The following is a 20,366-nucleotide window of genomic DNA, read 5'->3' as shown; positions in this document are numbered from 1 at the left end:
TACTGCCTATGCTAGCAGTGTCTCATTGCTGTCCCCGATGCACTACTGCAGATATTCAGTCTCCAAAAGATGCCTCGGACTTTTTGTTTCTCTGCCAGCTGTGGTGCGGACAGTCTTTGTCCAGGAACTGAGAGAATGAACTAATTCCAGCAGGCAACCACCAGAATTTGTATTCTCTTGGATTTGTGTATTTGAACTGATAAGAGGTTTAAGAAAAGAAAAAAAAAGAAAAAGGAAAGAGTGAAAACTGTTCTTGAGATCTCACACCAAGAAAATTAGGAGTAACTCCATAGAATTTATTGGTATAAACCTCCATAGCTCTGCATATTTAAGGTGCTAATAATATTTCAGACAATGATTTCAGATGTATTTTAAAAAAGAAGTTATTCTGAAAAGGGATGTGTGAACATAATGTTAATATGGCGTTACAGATATTGCCCTGATCCTACTTACTGTGCTGCTTATGTATTGAATTTGGTGAGAGTGGCTGTTATTTCTAGAAGAAAATGAAATACTGTCAGAGTAATTTCCCTGATTGTGAACATCTCTCACACCCATTATTTTTTTTCTCCAGCTATGTAATTTTAGGTTCTTGGGTCCATTCCTGTACAACGTCAATCACCTACAGTTGCCACTGACTTCAAGTTATTCCTTTTAGACATAGCAGTAAGATACGGGTGATAATGCGTAGCTTCTGGTTTGAGCTATTCATGCAATTATTTTTAAAACTTATTCTTAGAGCAAGGACTTTGTAGATCACGCAGCACATTGCTTACCATTGCCTTCTGTTCATTGAATCTCTCCTGCATCATAGTTTTTTTTCCTCTGGAAATCATTAAGGCTTGATTTCAGCAGGGATACACATCTATTTTTGTAAAGCTCCCAAGTGAACATCACACAGTTGTTTCCAGAGTGTTTATTTTGATCCTGAAAATTGCAGGCTTCAGGTAATCATCGAACCCACTACTTTAAAAACATTACTACCTCAGTCTTGAATCATTAGAAATACTATAAAACATATTATTTTACTTCACTACTACAAGCTGGAGAACAAGCAAGGCAACAGAGAAGAAAACAAGTGTCAAAAATTATTCTGGTGGTCAAGAAACCATTCTCTAATACTTCATGTAATCATTTTAAAAGCTTAAACATCCTTTCTCTTGGTGTTTCTGCCTGCAATTTTAAGGGCTTTTACACTTAATGTGTTGCTTCAACAGACAAGTTAAATTGGCCAACTGAGTGAACAGCATCACCTACTCTTCAGCTGTAGGAGATCGTAAGGATAAGATAAATGATGGGATAAAAAAGTGAGGGAGAGATGAACACTGTGGCTCGTGGTGTTCTGGACTGGCGTTATTGCCACTAACAGCAATAACAAAAATGCATCCGAATACCTTAAGGTTTCTATTATTTTTAAGTGTATGTATTCTGGAGAGATTGAGTGAATTTAAAACCTGTTTTTCTTAAGATTAAAAAGAAAATCAAGAGAAAATTGCATTCAGTCATAATATACAGTATATTTTCCAGATTTTAGCATAGTGGCCCAGCAGTAATAAATTTTTCAGAATTTAATATTGATACTAAAACCAACATCCCCAAATGTCAGGTAACTGCCATTCATATATACTTGCACACAGACACACAGAGGCAGCATAGGTGAACCGCCACTCTCCATGTTCTTTTTGGAGGCAACCAACAGCTTGAACAACATTGTTCTAAAATGAGAGCAAACAGAGTTTTTCGGTCTCTACGTGATTCTTGCATAGGGAGGGAGAGGGGAGGAGCAAGGAATAAGTCCCGCAGGTCACTAAAGCAGAAGTAGCAGCAGATCCCCACCGATTCGTTGTGTGCCGCTTACAGGACAGTCTCCCTCTTGTGCGATATGGGCCATGGCTTAAAGCAAACAAGAAACAGACCTCACAAAGTAAATGGTCTTCAGCTCTTGAATATTAAACTGTTCACATTTTAATATGGGGAAGGGACCACAGTTTAAACCTTTATGGGAAGGATGTCTTCTGCTAGGGTTTCCAGGCACTGAAGCCCCAGAGGTGTCCTGGGACCCCGAGCTCCTCTGACCAGCTGTGACCGATGCTGGAGAAGGCCACCGCGTGCCCTCGGGCACGTGGGGTTGCGGAGCAGTAAAAGAGCTGCAGTGCCACGCTGCCGATGCCTGAAATACAAGCGGGGTAGTGGCAGGGGCACGCGAGCTGTATGCACTGGCGAGGCTGGGGCGGTGGCAGGGTGGGAAGCAGGGAGAGGAGCTGCTCTGTTTGTGAGAGGTGGCAGAGGGAAGATCCCTACCTCACCAGCCAGAGTAGCAGTCCGTGCTATTTCTGTTGCTTCCTCCGCACATATAATTTCTACAATTACAGGAGAGAGGATGATTTTTGCCCCCCCCCCCCCCGCCCTTCTTCACCAGATGAAAATGCAGCCTGGAGGTCCAGATCCACCCTTCACTGATGCCATTTTGTTTGGAAATGAACTCGCTGGGGAGCCAGGAGGCCTCTGCTCAGGGCCTTCACTGAGGCCTGAGACAAGCTTTGGGTGTCATTCCCCAGGGCAACACCACAGAAAGTGCTGAACCTAATCAGAGAGCTACTGTGATGCCCAATTACCTCACAGGTATTATTTCATTATGTATTAGAAACTTATTAATAGTTATACTAGTTATTGAAAATAAATCTAGGAAAGGACAGCAACAGTGCCCGATTCTTCTTGGCATGTACAATCATGTTTTGCAGATCACTTTATAAAAGTAATCTGAAAAAAAAAATCCCTTCATCCATTTACCAATCCATTTATAAAAATCCATTCAAGGATCACTGCTCTACTCTTCTTTTCTTGCTTCTCATAGCTTGATTCTCAAGTGCTTTACAGCAGAAAAGCTCTACCAAGGACTTGTGTGAATCACTAGTGATCCTTCACCACAGTTTCAAGACCATGGACAAATTAAAAGTAAAGCTCATTGCGCAGACTTGAATCACAGCAACAAGCACTGGTATGGTATTGGTATGAAGTTACATCATCAAAAGCAAAAAGTAGAAGCGATTTAACCCCTCAGCTAACAGTACTTGCTCCAGATATTCAGCCAAATTTGTAATGTTACATTTGAAAGCAAATATAAGGAAAATATGCAATATCTTTCTTCATGAATACTCACTTATCATGCTTTCTTGAATCTTTGTAAATAATTGAGTGGACAAATCACATGAACAATTCAGGAGTTAATAAGAGTGAGATGAACTGTCACCGTGGAAAAGTGTTAATGTACTTCATAATAAAAGTAGATTCTCTAATTTTTAATTTTGACTGAAGCTACAACTAAAAAAAAAAAAAAATTGTAGCATGTTTCCCCCCAGTGTTTCACTAGAAAACTAATAGCAGCTCCAGGCTGGCCTCTTTCTAAGCAGCAGTATGTGCATGTAGCTTGAAGCGAAGTTCAGCATTTATGTTATGGGTACCCTTACAGAACAGCTCCTGCACACTCAACAGAACAGTGTCTACTGGCCATGGCTCCCAAGTTGTCTTTTCCTTGTTTTCTTTGCCAAGTAAAACCCCAGAGAGCAGAAGCTGGGGCTGCAAACTGGCTTGTATACTGTCACTAGCACCCTGGATGCCACAGTTTGGAAGCCCTCACCTTAAGGCTCTTCTGCCACCTGTCTGCATTTTCACCATGTATTGTTAAGACCTCAGAAAGCAAATTAGTATATGGCAACGGAAACAATGGTGAAATATTTTGACGCTCTGACAACCACTCCTTCATTCAATATTACACCCTCCTTCAGAAAACTCCTCAGAACAAATTAACATACATGTATTTTTAAATTAGTCATCTTTTTGGTGGGAGTAAAAAAAAAGCTAAGAAACAAGTTAGATTCATAAATGAAAATGTATTTCACCTTTATACATGCTATACAGGTCATGCAAATACAGAAATCTACAGGTTATACAATGACACCATAATAAAATATAATGTGACATTTGTCAAACACAATGTATCACAGCAAAACAAACTGGTTTTGTTTATTATTTAGGAAATAGATGAAGGACTAATTTGGAAGACACAGTACCATGCTACAGCTTACTGCACAGTCAAAAGAAAGTATGTCTCTGAAGTACACTAACATAAATAGAGCTGGATTGTTGTAGGTATGATTTCTTTATACATCACACAATGTCATTGGTTACTTTCCCATTGCTGGCTTTAAAGAGCACAAGAACGGGGCTACAACTGAGCTCAAGCTATGCTGTGAACTCCCTTAACATGTGAAAAAAAACAAACAAAAAAGCAAAAAGACACCCCTCCCTCCCCCCCAAGTTTTCTCTTCTTTTGTGTTAGTGTCCAGAGAGAGCTGTATTTATAATTTATTCTTATAAGGAACTGGACAAAAGTGTCCTCAAAGCAGCACATGATCTAGCATAAAGTTATCACAGTTCACCAACAGAAATAAAGTTAACACTGTATGGCACATAATGTCTAGACTTTATACATTGTGATGTGAATTTTTCCATACAGATGCTTACAGAACCTTAAGGGGGCTAGCAGTGTTCCCCATGTGTGTCTCAGCCTTTGTATTTCTGCTGCAACATTTGCATATTGTTTTGCTGCTGACTAAATCTTGTTTTGTTGAGCCTATAGGAAGGCAAAATACTTCTCCACATGATAGAAAGCCTGCTGGTATTAATCAAGTGTCTGCATCTTCAAAGATTAACATGTTATCTCACCCCCCGACTGCTCACTTGGATCTACTACAGCTATACTATATATATATTAAGGGATTACACTAGGCATATTTTGCCTACTTTGTTTACAGGTGTTACACAAGTATGTTTTTAAACACATAGTTGATAGTCGTTCCCAGACTAATTAATATTAACCAGTAAGTGCCACTAGTGACTAAACGTGTCAACATAACCGTAACGGGATAGCTCCTGCACTCCACAGTCAGTAAGGCGGCTCTTTTGATTCCAGCAGTTGTATATTTTTCAAGCCTCTTCAGCTATAGTTTTGAATTATACACCTGCATAAAAGTTGCCAATAACTCCTTATTAAAGACAAAAAAAGATAGGCACAAAACTACAGTATATTAATTTCAATGCACTGTGGGCAAACCTCATCATTATTTACAAGAAAAAGATGTCTAAAAAGATGTATGATAAAGCTTAAGGAAGAATTATTTCAAAATAAAATGCACAAGTAAAAATCACAGTGAAGTGTTGAGATGAATTTTAAATTAAAAGAAGAAATAAGTGCTTTATTAGCAGCTAAAGCTCAAATTCTAATGCACACTCAGTCTTCCCCGAAACCATCAAGGCTCTAGATCATTGGTTTCTACCAAAAGCAGCCAGTTATCCAACATATTCCCTGGGAAGACAAAGTTATATTCAGCTCTGATTATTTGAAATCCAGTGTTCAAGGACTGCAGAAGCTTTTTTTCAAGTGACAAGCTCATATTTTACTGCCAGTAGCATCACAGGGATATATATCCTCCACAAATTGCTACCTCTGTCAATTAAAAAAAGAGAGAGAAGAATATCACGTCAGCTATGCAAGTTAGATGACCTCAGTTTGGTAATTTAGAGTACACCCTTTCAAAAAAAAGTTGACTGTGGCATTGTACTTTGAAACTGTCACTGAAGCCTACTATGCTTTTTTCGAATTGTTTGCAGGCTTTCCGGGATAAGTGATTCTACACCGTGCTGCAAGTATTTACAGCAGCAGCAAAGAGTAAGCAGCAACAATAACTATCATTCTCTAGGCTGGCCCCACTTTTAACTGTTTTCTTCATGCAAATAGGCTCTAAAGACTTATAGGAAAGGTATTATAGTAATGAAGAAAAAAAAAAAGCAACTCTTCTCACTATATTCTGAATGGATAAAGGAAATGTTTCCATTTACCAGGTACTTTTGGTTGCTAGGATACACTCAGTTTGCATACGATGCCAATTTACAGAGAGCTGCAAATATGAAAGATTATGCTGAATTTAAATATCTAGGAGACCAGCTTTATTCCTCTCTCCACATATGCTGTTTACAACTGCTATATTTTTCTCGGAAGCTCATAAGTAATCACAGCAATTTATCATATCTGTTTATCACAATACTGTACCTTTATCTGTTCTGCTGAAAAGCGAGGTTGTCAACAGATAGAATTAAGTGTATTTTCCTGGCCTGGACTGTTAAATCCCTCAATCAAGTTCTTGTTACAGTCATCTAGGCTAATAGTATCACTGGACATTTTGGAGTACGTAGCTTGGCCTGTGAAATCCAAGAGATCTTCAAGAGCCTTGGCATTACTTGTCCCATTTTGGTCCAAAGAAACACCAGGCATGAGTTCATTCATGGGTGAATATTCCGGGATAGAGATAAGTTCTTCTTTTGAAACTGGGCTATACAAAAGATAAACAAAAGGAAGATGCAGAATAAGAGAGATGTAACTTTTCATTAAGCAACAACCAAATTAATCTTCTGTCTGCCCAAAACCTACCACTTATCTTAAGGCCAGCTGCAGCAAGCCTTTACCTAGAATATGTCCCAATCCAAACAAAAAGAGGTAACTCTGTTCAGGATGGAAGGTCATACTTAATCTATATTCCTTAAAGATTAAGGTTTGTGGTAGCTGTGTGATGTGAATGCTCATCTCCTAAAAACATGCTTCTGGTAGTTTACTGCTAACTCATTACTTCAGTCCCTGCACCATTCCCTTACTTAAATGTTTATTGCATCTTGCAAATTATTGTCCTGACCCTGCAAACATTTACCTAAAGCACTTGCACTTCACAACTTAAATAAAAAGTTATTTCTTATGACCTTATGAAATACTTCAGACATTAAAAATCCTAGAATTTAATTTATGAAGTGCTGCTACCAGCTGATGCTTTGCCAAGACTAGCACAGCTAGTGCATTTCAGTTTGGAGAAGAGAAGGCACAGGAAGGATTTCGCAAAGATTTCTAAAACCATGAAGGAGTGGTGGATAAGTTGAGGGCAAAACTATTGTGCATCAAATCCTGCAACACAAAACCTAGGGGGTGCCCAACGACACTAGTAAGAGGCTGGGTTTAACACACATCAAAGAATATAATTTACCTAGTGAGACTGTACTGCAGAACTTGCTGCCAGATGAGGTCCTGGATGCAACCATTATCAGCAGGTTGAAAAAGGAGTTGGATAAACTCATGGGCAACAGGTCCATCAGTGGATATTTCAAAGGGCAAGGCAGAATTGTACCCTCTAACATCCCTAATGTAACACTTCTGTGTGGTCTTGGATTGCAGAAAGTGGTGGGCTCAGTTGCTCTCCCTAACTAGTTTGCCTTATTGATACTCTAAGACCAAATCATGGGCTAGATGGAATTCTGGTCTGTCCCAGTAGGGTATTTCTTATGTATTTATGCAGATTTACTGGAAATACTGAAACAGTAGGAGAGGTTAAGTTGGCTTGCTGATTAAGGAAGCACCATATAAAAATTTCATGTTTAAAATTCAGAGCTAGCTTTCTCATAGCAGCCTTAAATTATCAACTTCCTTCTTTCCTGCAAGTCCTTCCATCACAATCTAACACTAACACGAACGAAGTTATTTACTGATTTCCATACATTTGTTCCAGTTAAGTACTTAAAATACTAAATTAATTATTTTCTGTATTCTGTTTGTATGGAGGGAGAAAAGCTCATGCATCATAGCTATGCAGTCTTGACACAAATAAAAAAAATGGTGACACCTGGCAATATCTACAGTAGCTACTTTCACAGAACAATCTGAAAGGTTTGGGCAAACTTGTATGGAATCCATAAGTAAGGACTGTAGAAGGATTTCAGAGCCCTCCCTCCCCACCAAATACATGAGAGTGAGATGAGGTTCTGTTGACTCTTGTCTGAAACAACCAATTTGCATCTTGACAGAGTGGACACAGTAGACACCTGACTGCTACATTGTGGGGTAGGTGAGAAGTAAAGTAGTGAAGTATTAACAAATGAAACAGAAAACTTCTTGTGTGTCTAATATGAATTCCACAATTTCTATTGGTAGATACGGTCTGTACCTCACATCCATGGACTGAACCTCATCTGTTGAATCTTCCATGCTGTTAGATTTCCCATCAACAGCTTCCAGCTGAATAAGTCCTGGAACTGACTTTAGTCCATTAGCAACTACATCTTGGGAAGGGATTACAGAGGCAGCACTTTCTAAGCTTTTATTTTTCAGGCAGCTTGCCAATCCATTGATCTCTATAAAAGAATATTAGAAATTATGACAGTAGCAACTTCTTTATTTAAATAGTTTAAAAAAAATCACAAATGCTTTTAAGTTGTAGGTCAAGTAGAAAGGAAGACTGACAATGCAGTACGACTCAGTCTCATCTATGACTCATCATACTATACTGTCAATCCTCTCTTCCACGCTAAAATTGCTCTTTATGCTACATCTTTTAAATTTGAGGAAACAGGAAGAGAATGTATTATCTTTTATGTCATGTACTAAAAGCCTTAGCCTGGGGAAGTAAACAAAATATACATATCTGGCATTTATCTATATTTTCTTTAATAATTCTTTAAATACATATGCCTTTTTCGTCAAGTCAAATTAGAGCAATGCTATAAAAAGCTTGCAAGCTTGGTTATGTGCAAAAATTTTCTTCCTACAAAATTTGAAGGTAGATAGCAGCAACCAAACCTATTGGCAGACTGGAACTTCTCATTTACAGAAATGCTATGTCAGGTACTAAAATGGAGAAGAAACTTTCTTCTGCTTCTGTGGCAAAACAAAGCTGAGTCCCCAGTTTCTAACATTTGTCACTGACACAAATGTAGCTGTAGAGATGAAAGCAAAGAACCTGTGATAATACACAGTGCTCTGTCTGAGGTTACAAAACTCTGAAAAGAACTAACTGTGAAAACAGGTCAGAAAAATACGGTGATTTTTACCTGGCTGGTTGAGAACAAGGGCCTTTGGTTGCTTTTCCACATTCAAAGTTGATGGTACCTCCAGTTTTGGCTCTTCCTTCTGTAATCAAGTAATGAGTTAATTGTATTAGACAAAAGGACTGTAACCTTCATGGAACTGACTGGACTCAAAACTTGTGAGACTGCCCAGGGCCACAGGGTGGTCAAAGGTCATCGACAGCAAGATAATTTTTTTTTTTTTCCTTTTTAATTAGGCTTAGGTTTGGGTTTTTTTTTTTTTACTTCAAAAAGAAAACATACTCTGCAAGTAACTGAAGAAAGAGTTTCCTTAGTAGAAAACTTAGAAGTGAAAACTTGACTCTGTCACCTCCTCGCCAGACACAATTACCTTGTTCTCAATCCTACATTCCTGGCAGGCACAAAGCAAGAAAAGATACATCACAGCAGCAAACATTACAGCTCCAGCATCCAGGAACAGACTCTTGCCAGATCTTGCAGATAGTGAGGTAAGGGAGAGTGGTAAGTGAGGTGAGGGAGGTAAGTCTGCAACAGTTGCATAAAACTGTGTCTCTGTAGAAGTGGCACAACAACTGTGACACAGCAACAGTCATTCTCAGTTCGAAATGCAACTAAAATTTGGGTGTAGAGTGTACCTAAGTACACCTACTAACATGGAACTACTCTAGAATTTAATTTTCACGTATGGGTTACAAAACAAAACAAAAAACCCCTGCAACCACACACTGTTTCATACCTTTATTTCTGGTGTTTCACTCCTCCTTGTTCTCTTCATTATTTCATCTATTCTCTAGAAATCAAAATAAATCAGAGGATGAGAAGGCAGACAAAATATTTAACACAAGAGACTGATAAAGGAGAAAAAAAGACAAAAAGAAAAACTTTTCTCTACTGTCATGACCCTGCCTGTCTTGAAAAAGGGAGGATAAGTAAGAAAAATAAAGAAAACAAATGATACAAAACACCGGGGAGCTGGCTTTCACATATCAGTCTCACAGAACATGGCTTTCTCAGTAGATGCAATTTAGATACAAATGTTTTAACATCAGGTGTTTGCAGTTATGAGTTGTGCTCAGCTCTGGAACAAGACATTTATTTAAAACCAACAGCTATTATTTTCAGCTTTTCAAACTATTTCCAAATAGTTCCTTTAAAAATAGTTAGGCTTTTTGGAATGGAAGGTAAAACAAAATACCTTGTTATTCTTGTTATTCTATATCTAATAAAATACCAAGTTATTCTTGCTGGAAATGTGTAAGGCATTACCCTAAAATACTTTTTTTTCCCTTCTTTGTTCATTAGAAAACCCCTTCCCAGCAAACCCTGTCTCTTTGCGCTACTGTGTGAAAGGAAACTATTTCAGATTTAAAGACACTTTGGTTTGGTATTCTAATCTGCAACTGCAACATGCCTCCAGCTCAGTGGTAAACAGTTAAAAATAACATACTGGAACAACATATATGGAAAGATGACCTTTTATAACCAGACAGAGGTTCTGCAGCTCTGCAGTTGTTCTCTCTTTCCTGCCACAGAGCTGCAGATAAAGCTAAGTTATGCGGCTCCAGCCATTTCCTTGTGCAGTAGTGGCCAGACAGCCCTGCTGCCTCTGCATAATGCAACCAGAAACAAGCCAGGTGGGAGAAAACCTGTTTGTTAATCACATTAACTTTCTCAATTAATGACACAGAGCTTTTGTTGAGTAAGTTTTAAAACAAAGTCACTCATGTTCCTCAATAGTCTGTGATGTCCTGGGTTGGGCAGCAATCCATATTTGCCTTGGCATGCAATGCCTTGTTTGTCTCAGGCATTTAACTTTGTGGGTAGAGGCTAATTCTGTGTTTGTTCAGTGCCTAGTAGAAAGTAATTTGCCTTAGGCAATTCCACTTCGTTACAAATTTTGATGTCCACTTTCCCCTCGCGTGCACGTAGCAAATACTAAGTTAGGCATAAATATCAATCTGTAATCCCTCCAGATTATTATTTCTAGATACTATTGGGTACTTCCTGGATTATGTATTTAAACAAGAAATGAAATAATTATCTTAAATGAGACGCAAATATCTACCTTCTTCCGCTCCAGTCTTTCTTGCTCAATTTGCTGCATGATTTGTTCCCTTTCAAGACGAAGCTGTTCAGCTGCCTCACGGGCTTTGATTTCTGCTTCTTCCCTCTAATCAAAATGTGTAAAATATGACAGGGCCATTATTTCAGGCAGATTACCAGATACTATAAAGTATTTATTTATATGTATATATAAATATATGTATACATATATATGTATATAAAGTTTCACATTTGTGTTTGAGATGATACCTGTTTCTCGAGTTTGGCTTGGAGCTCTTTTTCTTGCTTTTCTTTTAGCATTTGTTCTTCCTCAGCTCTTCTCCTGGCTTCCTCTTCTGCCTTTTTTCTAGCTGCTGCTTCTTCACGTTTTCTTTCCTCCTCCTTCTTACGAGCCTCTTCCTCTAGACGAAGTCTTTCTTCTTCTGCCTTTCTTTTCTGTTCTTCTCTTTCAAGCCTGCAAAAAAACCCAATAACAGTATGTTTAAAAGGTTTCATCTTGTTTAGCATGAATCCTATTGTATGTATGGCATGCAATCAGCAGTAACTGATAATATATGCATCAGCACCCATTTTCATGAAAAATGCCAAGATACAGAAAAGAGGTTGAGCACATGCCCAGAATTCAGGCTGCTATGAAACTTTTATTCCAATCTTATTTTCATTGCCTAAAATATTTCCTATAAATTACAGTTTCCCTTGAAAAAAAAGGTGCCAAAGAAAAGAAAACATTTCCATTCTAATTTCAATTAGAGCCTTCAATAATAAAACCATCCCTCTTCCCCTGTACTTCATACCCAGAATGCTGGTTATCAACAAACAAGCAAGTACTTTTTGCCTTCGTTTCAGCCAAAGATAAACAGATTGGATAAGTAGCAGCAAACTAAGTCCACAAAACACAGTGGTACACTAGAAAGAGTGGGTCTAAATTCCACCTGTATTGTTCCTTGGTCCACTCAGGGACATCATGCTCCTTTGCCAACACATTCAAGAGCTGCTTTGACAACTGGTCATTCTTATCCTTGCATAGCAGGGATTCAGGAAATACTTCCAAATTTCCCCTCTCGCCCATGTTTTCAATAAGAACAAAGTTAAATTTAGACATGCAGAGTTAGTGATTTAATATTAGGGGCTTGAAGGGCATGATTTGTTGACACTTGAAACCAGCATCCAATGTGGAGAGCAACCTAAAAGCTTGCTCTCAGAACAGAGCCAGAATTTCACTGCTTAGACACAGCAACCTTCATTGTGCCCACACTTTTAAAGCCCTCAACTGCCTACAACAGAGTTGGGCAGGGAGATAAGCTTCAGGTTAATTTGTTGAAGGATACAAGCCTTGCCATTTAAGGCATATACTACTACTGCAAGACTGTTTCTTCTAATATGACTAGCCCATTTAAAATTGCCTCAAATTTTTTTTTTTTTTTTTTACAAAATAATATACTTCAGGTATGTCCACACTGCAGTATGGACATACCTGAAGTATTTGGATGAGTAATAGTTTCTTCAGGCTTCTTAAAGAGGCCAAATTATTATTTTCTAACTTCACTAGTCATAAAGACTGCAAAAGACACTATGAATTATGGGTCCAAATTGAAAGAAATGAACACTTATATGTAAGCTCCCACCTTGATTCTAAAACCACCACAGTTTCAAGCGTCTTCAATGATACGGGTTAAAATATTAGGTAATAGTTTTCACAAATCAACAGAGATACCTCTCCCGTTCTTCCCTTTCCTGTCTCTCCCTTTCTTCTTGTTCTTTTTGCAGGCGGGCCTGTCGTCTTTTTTCAGCTAGAATTTTTGCAGCTTCTTCTGCGTCAGTTGTTCCTGCCGTGATCTTCCCTGGGAGAAGACGACCAAGGATGGAAAGTTACGCAGTGAACTGAGAGTGCCCAGCACTTCCACACTTGGAGAGGCTAAAATGGGCCTGGTTCATGCTGGTATGACACCTTTACTTTTCAAAAGCATACATCAGCATTTTCAGCAGATAGAATATGGGACAGGTAAGGGCATCCCTGGATTTCAACATTTTCACATCCTCATTAACAAGTGTTTTACATACATGGGTAACCCTGGTGAAAACTATACATTTACTGGTTCTAGTATGTACATTTACACATTCTCATAGACCCATGACTGAGCAGCTTCATAAAAAGAACAGTTCATCACTGTTTAAAAGCTTCACGGACCCCCAATACCTTTCCATTTATTCTTGCAGTAAGACTCACCTTCACTATTTTCAGTCTTTCCTGCAGAAGGCACATGCTTCTCAGAAGCCACCTGGCCTGCCTCATCAGTGCGTGCTCCTGGGGATTTTTGACGACTGACATTTTCTTTCTCCTTGTCTGCTTTCTTCTTAGGTGTTTCCTGGTTGAGATTAGAAGTAGCACGATGCTTCACAGGAGAAGCTGGATATTGTTTGGCGTTTTTAGGAGACTGAGGGTAAGTCTTTGCAACTGTCCTGATGAGGGAAAACAAAAATCAAAACAGGCCATTTATTATGCAACTTGAAATTGAGTTCTGTCTTTATGTATATCATTCTTTCTTGTCTCTGGCTACATAGTAATATCAGTTGTTTTCAGCAGTTATCCCTGCTGAAATGCATGGAATTGCCATGCAAGTGCAAATGACTACAGAAAATTCTCATTTAAAAAGACCAATAACACCATCCAAGTTGTAGAAAACATGTATGACAGTGTACTTCCTAAACCAAATAACTTTCATAATGGCCATTTCATAACAATTTTGTCAACATTCCTGTATTCAGTAGTCCACCTCAACATTTAAAGCAAAGCTATGGCTGCTTGCTCTCTGCAGCAATTATGAGTTGCAATGTGCTGCTTTCATCTGAATACAGCCTTCTCAAACATGGTCTTTTTGTAACAGTATCTGATTTTCCAAAACAGCACCAAATATTACTATATACCAAGGTAAAGCTGGGCACCACAAAAAGAGACAGAACTGACCAAAGCATTGTACAGTCAGCTCCACTGTTTCAGTTAGTGCTTTAATCAGCACCAACACAACAGACTCAAGGCTCGAAACTCAGCTCCTGCAACCTTTTACACGGCTGCACTTGTGATGGCAATGCACAGCAGCAATGCAGCCGACGGCTCATTTGACTGTTACATACTTTTGGTGAAATGATAACCTTGAAGTCATCTCTGGGAAAGCAGAAAGGAAAAGATACTTGATATTCACTGAAAATGTGTGCATTAAAGAGAACAGATTACAAGGAAATATAAAACTACAAACACCATTCACTATTTATGTAACACCAGTAACTAGCAATAAATACTTGTAACATCAAGAAAGGCTGGGCTGTGTGACTAAGTGGTATAAAAGTAAAGAGATTACAATCTTAAAATAATGATTTATGAGAGTTCCATTTGAAGAAATAATCCTACATTAAAGTGAACATTATACATGTAGTTTCAACCTTCCTCATGGATATGCAATTATGATATAAATGTATTATCCCTTATCACTTTTTTCATCTACACAATATAGATTTTCATATACTACAACAAGTTTTCTGGACTATACACTCATTCTGGCAGACCACAAGCATGAAAAACATGGACAATGGCTGAAAATTAATGAACTAGAGTGGAAAGATTTGTATAGATGTAGCTACAGTATTGTGTGGCCAGAGACTATTATAACCAGAACAGCATTTGCATTACAGAGCAGACAAAAATTAAATGTCTTTCAACTTCCCCCCCCAAATTCAAGAATTCAGGAGAAGAAAGGGTTCTTTTCTAACATATTATGCTGCACGTGAAAGAGGTTGAGACACCAGAATACAGGGAGTTTATTCAGAGCTGCCCAGTTTGTGGGGAGGAAAAGACTGCAGAGTATTGCACCACCCGTACTCTCTTATTGCCACTGAAGAGCCATCACAGACTCCAAAAAGCCCTTGGGCTGGTGGAACAGTAGCACCCAACTAAATTTGAAGTTCAGCTCAGGTACCCTCTGCCCGCAGGCCCAGGAGCTCCCTGTCAGCTCAGGTCCTCGCCCTTAGTCCTTGCCTGAGCTAAGCTGTAGGTACACCGGTACCTAGCCTTCTAACCTGCTGATCCTGACCTGACATCCTGGCTTGTCCTTGGACCTACCTCATTAAGGCCTTTGCTGGCTATCACTGGACTCTTGGCTGACCCTTGTCACCATCACCAGACCTGCCCTGGTCACTTCTTTTGTCTGCTGTGGGATGGGGACCTGTGGGTGAGGTCCCTGTCCTTGTCTGCCCTGCTGCCACCCACAGCTCCTGGTTCACCCTGCCTTGCAGGGCAGCCTGCTCCTGCTGCTCCCTGACAGAAACAGGCTTTGGAAGATGTGGACAGGCAAGCCTGTTTCCAGCTCTTGTAAAAAAAAACAGCAATGGGAGAAGCCAATGAGATTGGCTGGTGTTGACTAAATCTGGTTTTAGCATTGTCTTTAGTTTTCTCTTTAGGATGTAGATGGATTCCCAGGTCCTCCTAAAGACAAAGGCAGAGATTTCAAGGCCCCATCTACATATGTACATCTCGTATGAGCCTCACCATTACAGTCGTTTCCAACTGCATCTCATAAAAATATAATGTGTAAATAAAAAGCAAACAACATTTCTTATGCTTCTCTACAGCACAGAGGATGCTTCTTGCTAATGAGACACTTCTTCAAAGCATAGTCCCTTCTCACTGTCTTTGGTTTACATTTCCAACTTTACCACACCTTCCTTGCAATGCTTTTTATTTAACTTGTTGTGACAGGAGGAGCAAAACAGTCACATAACTAAGGCTGAGTCATTTGCAGCATTAGCACAGAAGTAATTGTTCTCTAATAAAGACATGACAATCAAATTAAAGAGGTTGGGAGGAAGGAGTCTAGTCATGAGAGCTATGTATCTTGCACTGCATAGGAATTAGAGCAGACTTGCTGCACAACTTACCTGTTGGACTAGAAACATGTGCTGAATCTATTACTCAAGTAATGCATCTTTGAGCTTTTAGACCTACAGATTTTTTTTCTTACAACTCTTTGGCCAGAAGAACAAAGAAGTATGGCTTTGCTTGTTTTAAAGCAACTAAAAGGGAGAAGCATATAAAAGACCAATTACTGCAAGGACAACAGTGTAGTGCAAGGAGTGAAAAGCTGAGAAAGACCATGAGGAATAAGAATATTTTTTCAGAAATTTTAAATAATTTATTGGATGCCAGTAGAAAGTATTAAATAAACACTGTTTTCTCCCTTGTATTTAAAACATATTGTCAACTTAGCATCTTTAACATTCCTAGACACAGGCAGAATTGTTACTAGAAAAAACCCCACTCTAACAGTATTTAAATTATGCTACTTTTTACCAGAAAGGGCCAAACTTGACTGTGAAGACAGAAAAATAGGATTATTAAGGGAAAATGTATAAACGCTTGCATAGGGGTCCGCTTAGGTTTAAAAAATGTTTTATTTTTGCCTTGGGAGAAAAGGAAAGGGATGTAATGAAACCCTGGTAAGAGTGCGGGAACACAGACGTGTGCCTGATGAGGATCAGAGAATTAAGATGACAACTCCCCAGAATCCAAGAAGTGGTAGCATGTTAGTTGTCTGAAAGTTCACTCATCTCGGTCACTAGATTTTACAGGGGAATACAGAAGTACAGGAAGCATCTTCCTCACTCCAGAAGGTCTTAGTTTTCTGACCTAACCACCCTGTGTTGACATGGGTGCAGCAGCTTGTAAGAAGCCATTCTCATCATGACCCCTACATGCACTGCAAGAACCTCTATCAGGTCTGAGGATCCACTGCTTCTTAAATTATAATGGCTCTTATTTAATTAAAAGAGGGATAGCCTATACTGCAGAAGAATGTCTCAGGAAGAGCACAAGAAGGGTTCTGAGCTTACTTTTGCTAAGCATAGAAAATAAAGTACATGTAGCACACGAGTCAGAGGTCACATCCAATTTTGTCCATAAAGAGCAAGGGAGAGAAGAGCGTGCTTTCTTGAAAAGCCAGGTACGTGACAGGTCATTGGTTACAGCAGTGCAGAAGGCTGACTAAATCAGAAATCTGCCGCAATGCCAGAGCTGCATTTCCCCCCCACCATCTCCCTATTAATTCAACAAAAGCTCTGCTGAAACCACACCAAGGACTTGCATGTTCTCAAGCCTGCGTTCTGCTTTTCTGCGCTCTCTGATCACAAGCTATTCTTGGGTTCTGACATTTTTGCTCCACTACCTGTGATATTTTTCCAAAGCAGTTTTCTTTCACTCTTAGTTTTGATCTTTTCTAGCCAGAGACAGATTCATTTCTCTTTTACATTTCTTAAAAGGGCACAAACTCAGCATAGGCCTATAGAATAGTTATTATGATAGCTGCATTATTACAGATGTTTTCAAAAATCTTGAGTTGGCCCATTCTCTAGCTAGCTGCTGAAAAAACAACTCTCAAAATAGTCTTGATCCAACATTCTACCCATTGTTTTTATCTTTCCAAGGCAAACCAAAGATCAAGAGTTGTAAATGTAGCGCATATCAAATGAAATCTAAAACTAGGTCACTGCAGTACATAGAAGCTACTTCTGTGAGGAATTCATCACATGCAGACACCTTTCTAATAGGTCGTTTTAAAAACTTTTAAAAGTTTGGGCTTTTTTGTACTACTCTAGGTTCATATTTCATTGGTATTCTGTAATTTGATTGAGCACGTGCATTTCTGATGTCAAAGTGTGTCCCAATGGCTGCAGTGGGATGTCGCCCAAAAGAACCACCAAGTTACGGGTTCAGTTAGTGAAACTGTGAGCAAAGGACAGCGACGCAGACTGGGAACTGGAAATGAACCAAGAATCACTGCCCACCAGCAGTGCTGCATTCCCTTTTCCCTTCCCCCCTGCCCCTCTCTCCTTCTCACACAAGGTAATGCTTTGGCAAAATAATGTAACATAGAGGCTTGTCAGAGCTTTCCATTTTTATTCACTGGCTTATACTATGGCTTATCTGAAGACACTTAAAACTATATCCTACTTTCTTGATTCAGTCAGGTCCCATTGATTTCAAAGGGACTATTTACCCAAAGACATGTGAAGGACACAGGCTTTATTGCTTTGCCAATCTATAAGATTGGACACTTAACTATTCTCTGAGGGATACTGCAAAAATAAACCGATTACTGTATAGATCTTGGAAGACAAAGTATCAAAAAATTTTACCAAAAAACCTGGTATTATTGATCTTGTGAAAGATCTGAAGAACACGAACACTTTACACAATCAGTATCCAATAACAATTGTAAAAATAAAATATAATTTCTCAATTATCCCAGCTCTCTAATCCATTAACTTTCATTTTTGTCAACTGATCCACACTGGATTCAAAGCAATAGTTTTGGGTTTCTTTTTTGTGAGACATTTCTTGATATATTTACTTCTTCAAATATCTTCAAGCTTTGAATTCCTTCCTTGCTTTTAATTATTGCTCAACATATTTTTATTTTTTTCCCCTCTTTTCTCCTTTTTAGGTCCACATTTGTTCACTCATTTTGCCTTGGACATTATGTTTTGGGCTGATTTTTTTTGCTTTCTCAGTAAAAATTTGCATCTTCAAACATTTGTATTTTATTTACGTAATTACTCCGAATCTATTCTGCCATCAATCACTGTCTCTCTTTAGGTTGAAGTTTTATTGTCTTTTTTGAGCCTGTTTCAGTTACTTTACCATGATAAAAAGAGCGTTTTAATTAATAAATAATGAAATAACATATAAAGAAGACAAGCAACTACCACTCACAAAACAAAATGAAGACTGTGAAGAACTACCAACTAGAACAATACCAAGAAAACTTGAATGTCAAGTCACATACTTTTAAGAAGAAAAATGCATACAGCTAATTATAATCTAAATCACTGGCCATACTTGATTCTTTCCTCAACAGCTTTTGACATTAAGGTGCTATGCAGGATCACTAACTACTAATGCTGTACAATACATATTCTTATTTCTTCCAGAGTATTTTTTTGGCCATATGGTGTGCTGGAAGGAGAAAGATTAAACTTGTAAAAGATTGTCAGGTCTGCAAGGAGAATGAATATTTGTATACATATTTAGTCATATTAAAATTATACTTAAGTTCCACAGTTAATTTTAAATTAAAAGGTAAGATTATACAATCTAAAGGAAGGCTGCAAAAGCCTGACTGCCTGTATTTAAATCCACTGACCAGCCATATCATTATCTGGCATTTGAGTTGTATGAAGAAATGCATATCTTTATATAATAATATAATATGGTGATCAGGACACCTTCTTTTATTTTATTTTAAATTTCTGAGGGGAAGTTTCGAGAGTGCTGAAGCAGAACTGTCTTCTGCAATCAGCAATAAACATGGATTTAAACTCTATTTACTGTATCTCTCATAAGGTCAAGGAGGGTGTTCTAATTGGGCCATGTTAAGATTAAACGCTCAAGTAATACATTTCTAGCAGTGGTCAGAATCAGATTCTCTTGAGGAAGAGAGGGAGGAAAAAAAGGAAAAAAAAAAAAGAATAACTACTGTGGCTCAGAAACCCACCAGTAGGCTTCTTAATTCCTCCCTACGACATCTGCTTCTTCCTCTAAAAACAGTAGTTTATATTCCTTATAGGCACGAAAACTTTTTACTATAAAAAGGTTCTTGTAATTTGCACCTCTGGGAAAAAAGTCTCCATCTTTGCCTAACCTTTTATGGAAATTAGTGCTACAAATTACGACAGGGCATACTTTTTTCATGAAACACTAAACATCTGTTTGTTTCACAAAATCTTTTTCTTTTTTCCCCAGATGTGTCTATGATAAGCTACACCAACCTTTTCAATGCCTGCCCATCAAGAATTGCTTCACTCTCAGCAATCCATTTCCCACCAATCATTTTGCTTAACTAAATGTGTCTCCTGATATGATGTCTTTCATACTGGCTGAGTGAACTGAAAGATGCATTCTGAAGGGGGAATATCAGTACTTACAGAATAATATACATTTTTATAGCTCAAACTTTCCTCTGTATATTTTGTAGTGCCACTAGACAATGATCTGCTCAAAATTGTAATAAAAAAGCTGATTGTCATTAACATTTCATATCATTCCTTTCTTCACAAAATTTACGTAGTTCAGCATCTGACGACATTATATATATATATAATATTGAAAGTCTGAGAATTTGTAGCCCTATAACATGAACCAAGAATTCCAATTTCCCAGTTGCATGCAAGTTGCATTCTTCTAAAACAGAAAGAATGCCCAGAGTCAGATTGTTTCCTGTATTTTGTCTAATGCTAGATTCACACACGAAATCATCCTCCATTAAAGGGCTATGCACTCAGAGCTGAAACAGAAAAGGAACACCAGCTAGTTTTTGAAGAAGACATTTATCAGA

The 20,366-nt window shown here is 38.4% G+C and overlaps 1 protein-coding gene and 1 long non-coding RNA gene across 2 annotated transcripts in view; one reads left to right on the top strand and one right to left on the bottom strand.

Moving 5' to 3' along the window:
- Positions 1-4,320: 4,320 nt before the first annotated feature.
- Positions 4,321-20,366, bottom strand: part of MAP7D2 (MAP7 domain containing 2) — an 85,336-nt gene continuing 69,290 nt past the window's right edge. The window contains exons 9-17 of the mRNA XM_072849033.1: positions 13,214-13,446; positions 12,701-12,827; positions 11,236-11,440; positions 10,988-11,092; positions 9,659-9,712; positions 8,926-9,004; positions 8,043-8,229; positions 6,110-6,389; positions 4,321-5,506 (exon numbers count right to left, since the gene is read on the bottom strand). Coding sequence (XP_072705134.1) covers positions 6,140-6,389; positions 8,043-8,229; positions 8,926-9,004; positions 9,659-9,712; positions 10,988-11,092; positions 11,236-11,440; positions 12,701-12,827; positions 13,214-13,446 — 1,240 coding nt within the window. The 3' untranslated portion in view covers positions 4,321-5,506; positions 6,110-6,139. The remainder of the gene's footprint in view (positions 5,507-6,109; positions 6,390-8,042; positions 8,230-8,925; positions 9,005-9,658; positions 9,713-10,987; positions 11,093-11,235; positions 11,441-12,700; positions 12,828-13,213; positions 13,447-20,366) is intronic.
- LOC140645567 (uncharacterized) lies at positions 12,541-20,001 on the top strand. The gene is made up of 3 exons (XR_012040027.1): positions 12,541-12,925; positions 13,346-13,427; positions 19,775-20,001. It is a non-coding gene; the product is annotated as an uncharacterized lncRNA (long non-coding RNA).

Source organism: Ciconia boyciana, chromosome 1, assembly GCF_034638445.1.
Source record: "Ciconia boyciana chromosome 1, ASM3463844v1, whole genome shotgun sequence".
In the NCBI taxonomy this organism is placed as follows: Eukaryota; Metazoa; Chordata; class Aves; order Ciconiiformes; family Ciconiidae; genus Ciconia; species Ciconia boyciana.
This window is presented reverse-complemented; position numbering and strand designations above follow the sequence as displayed.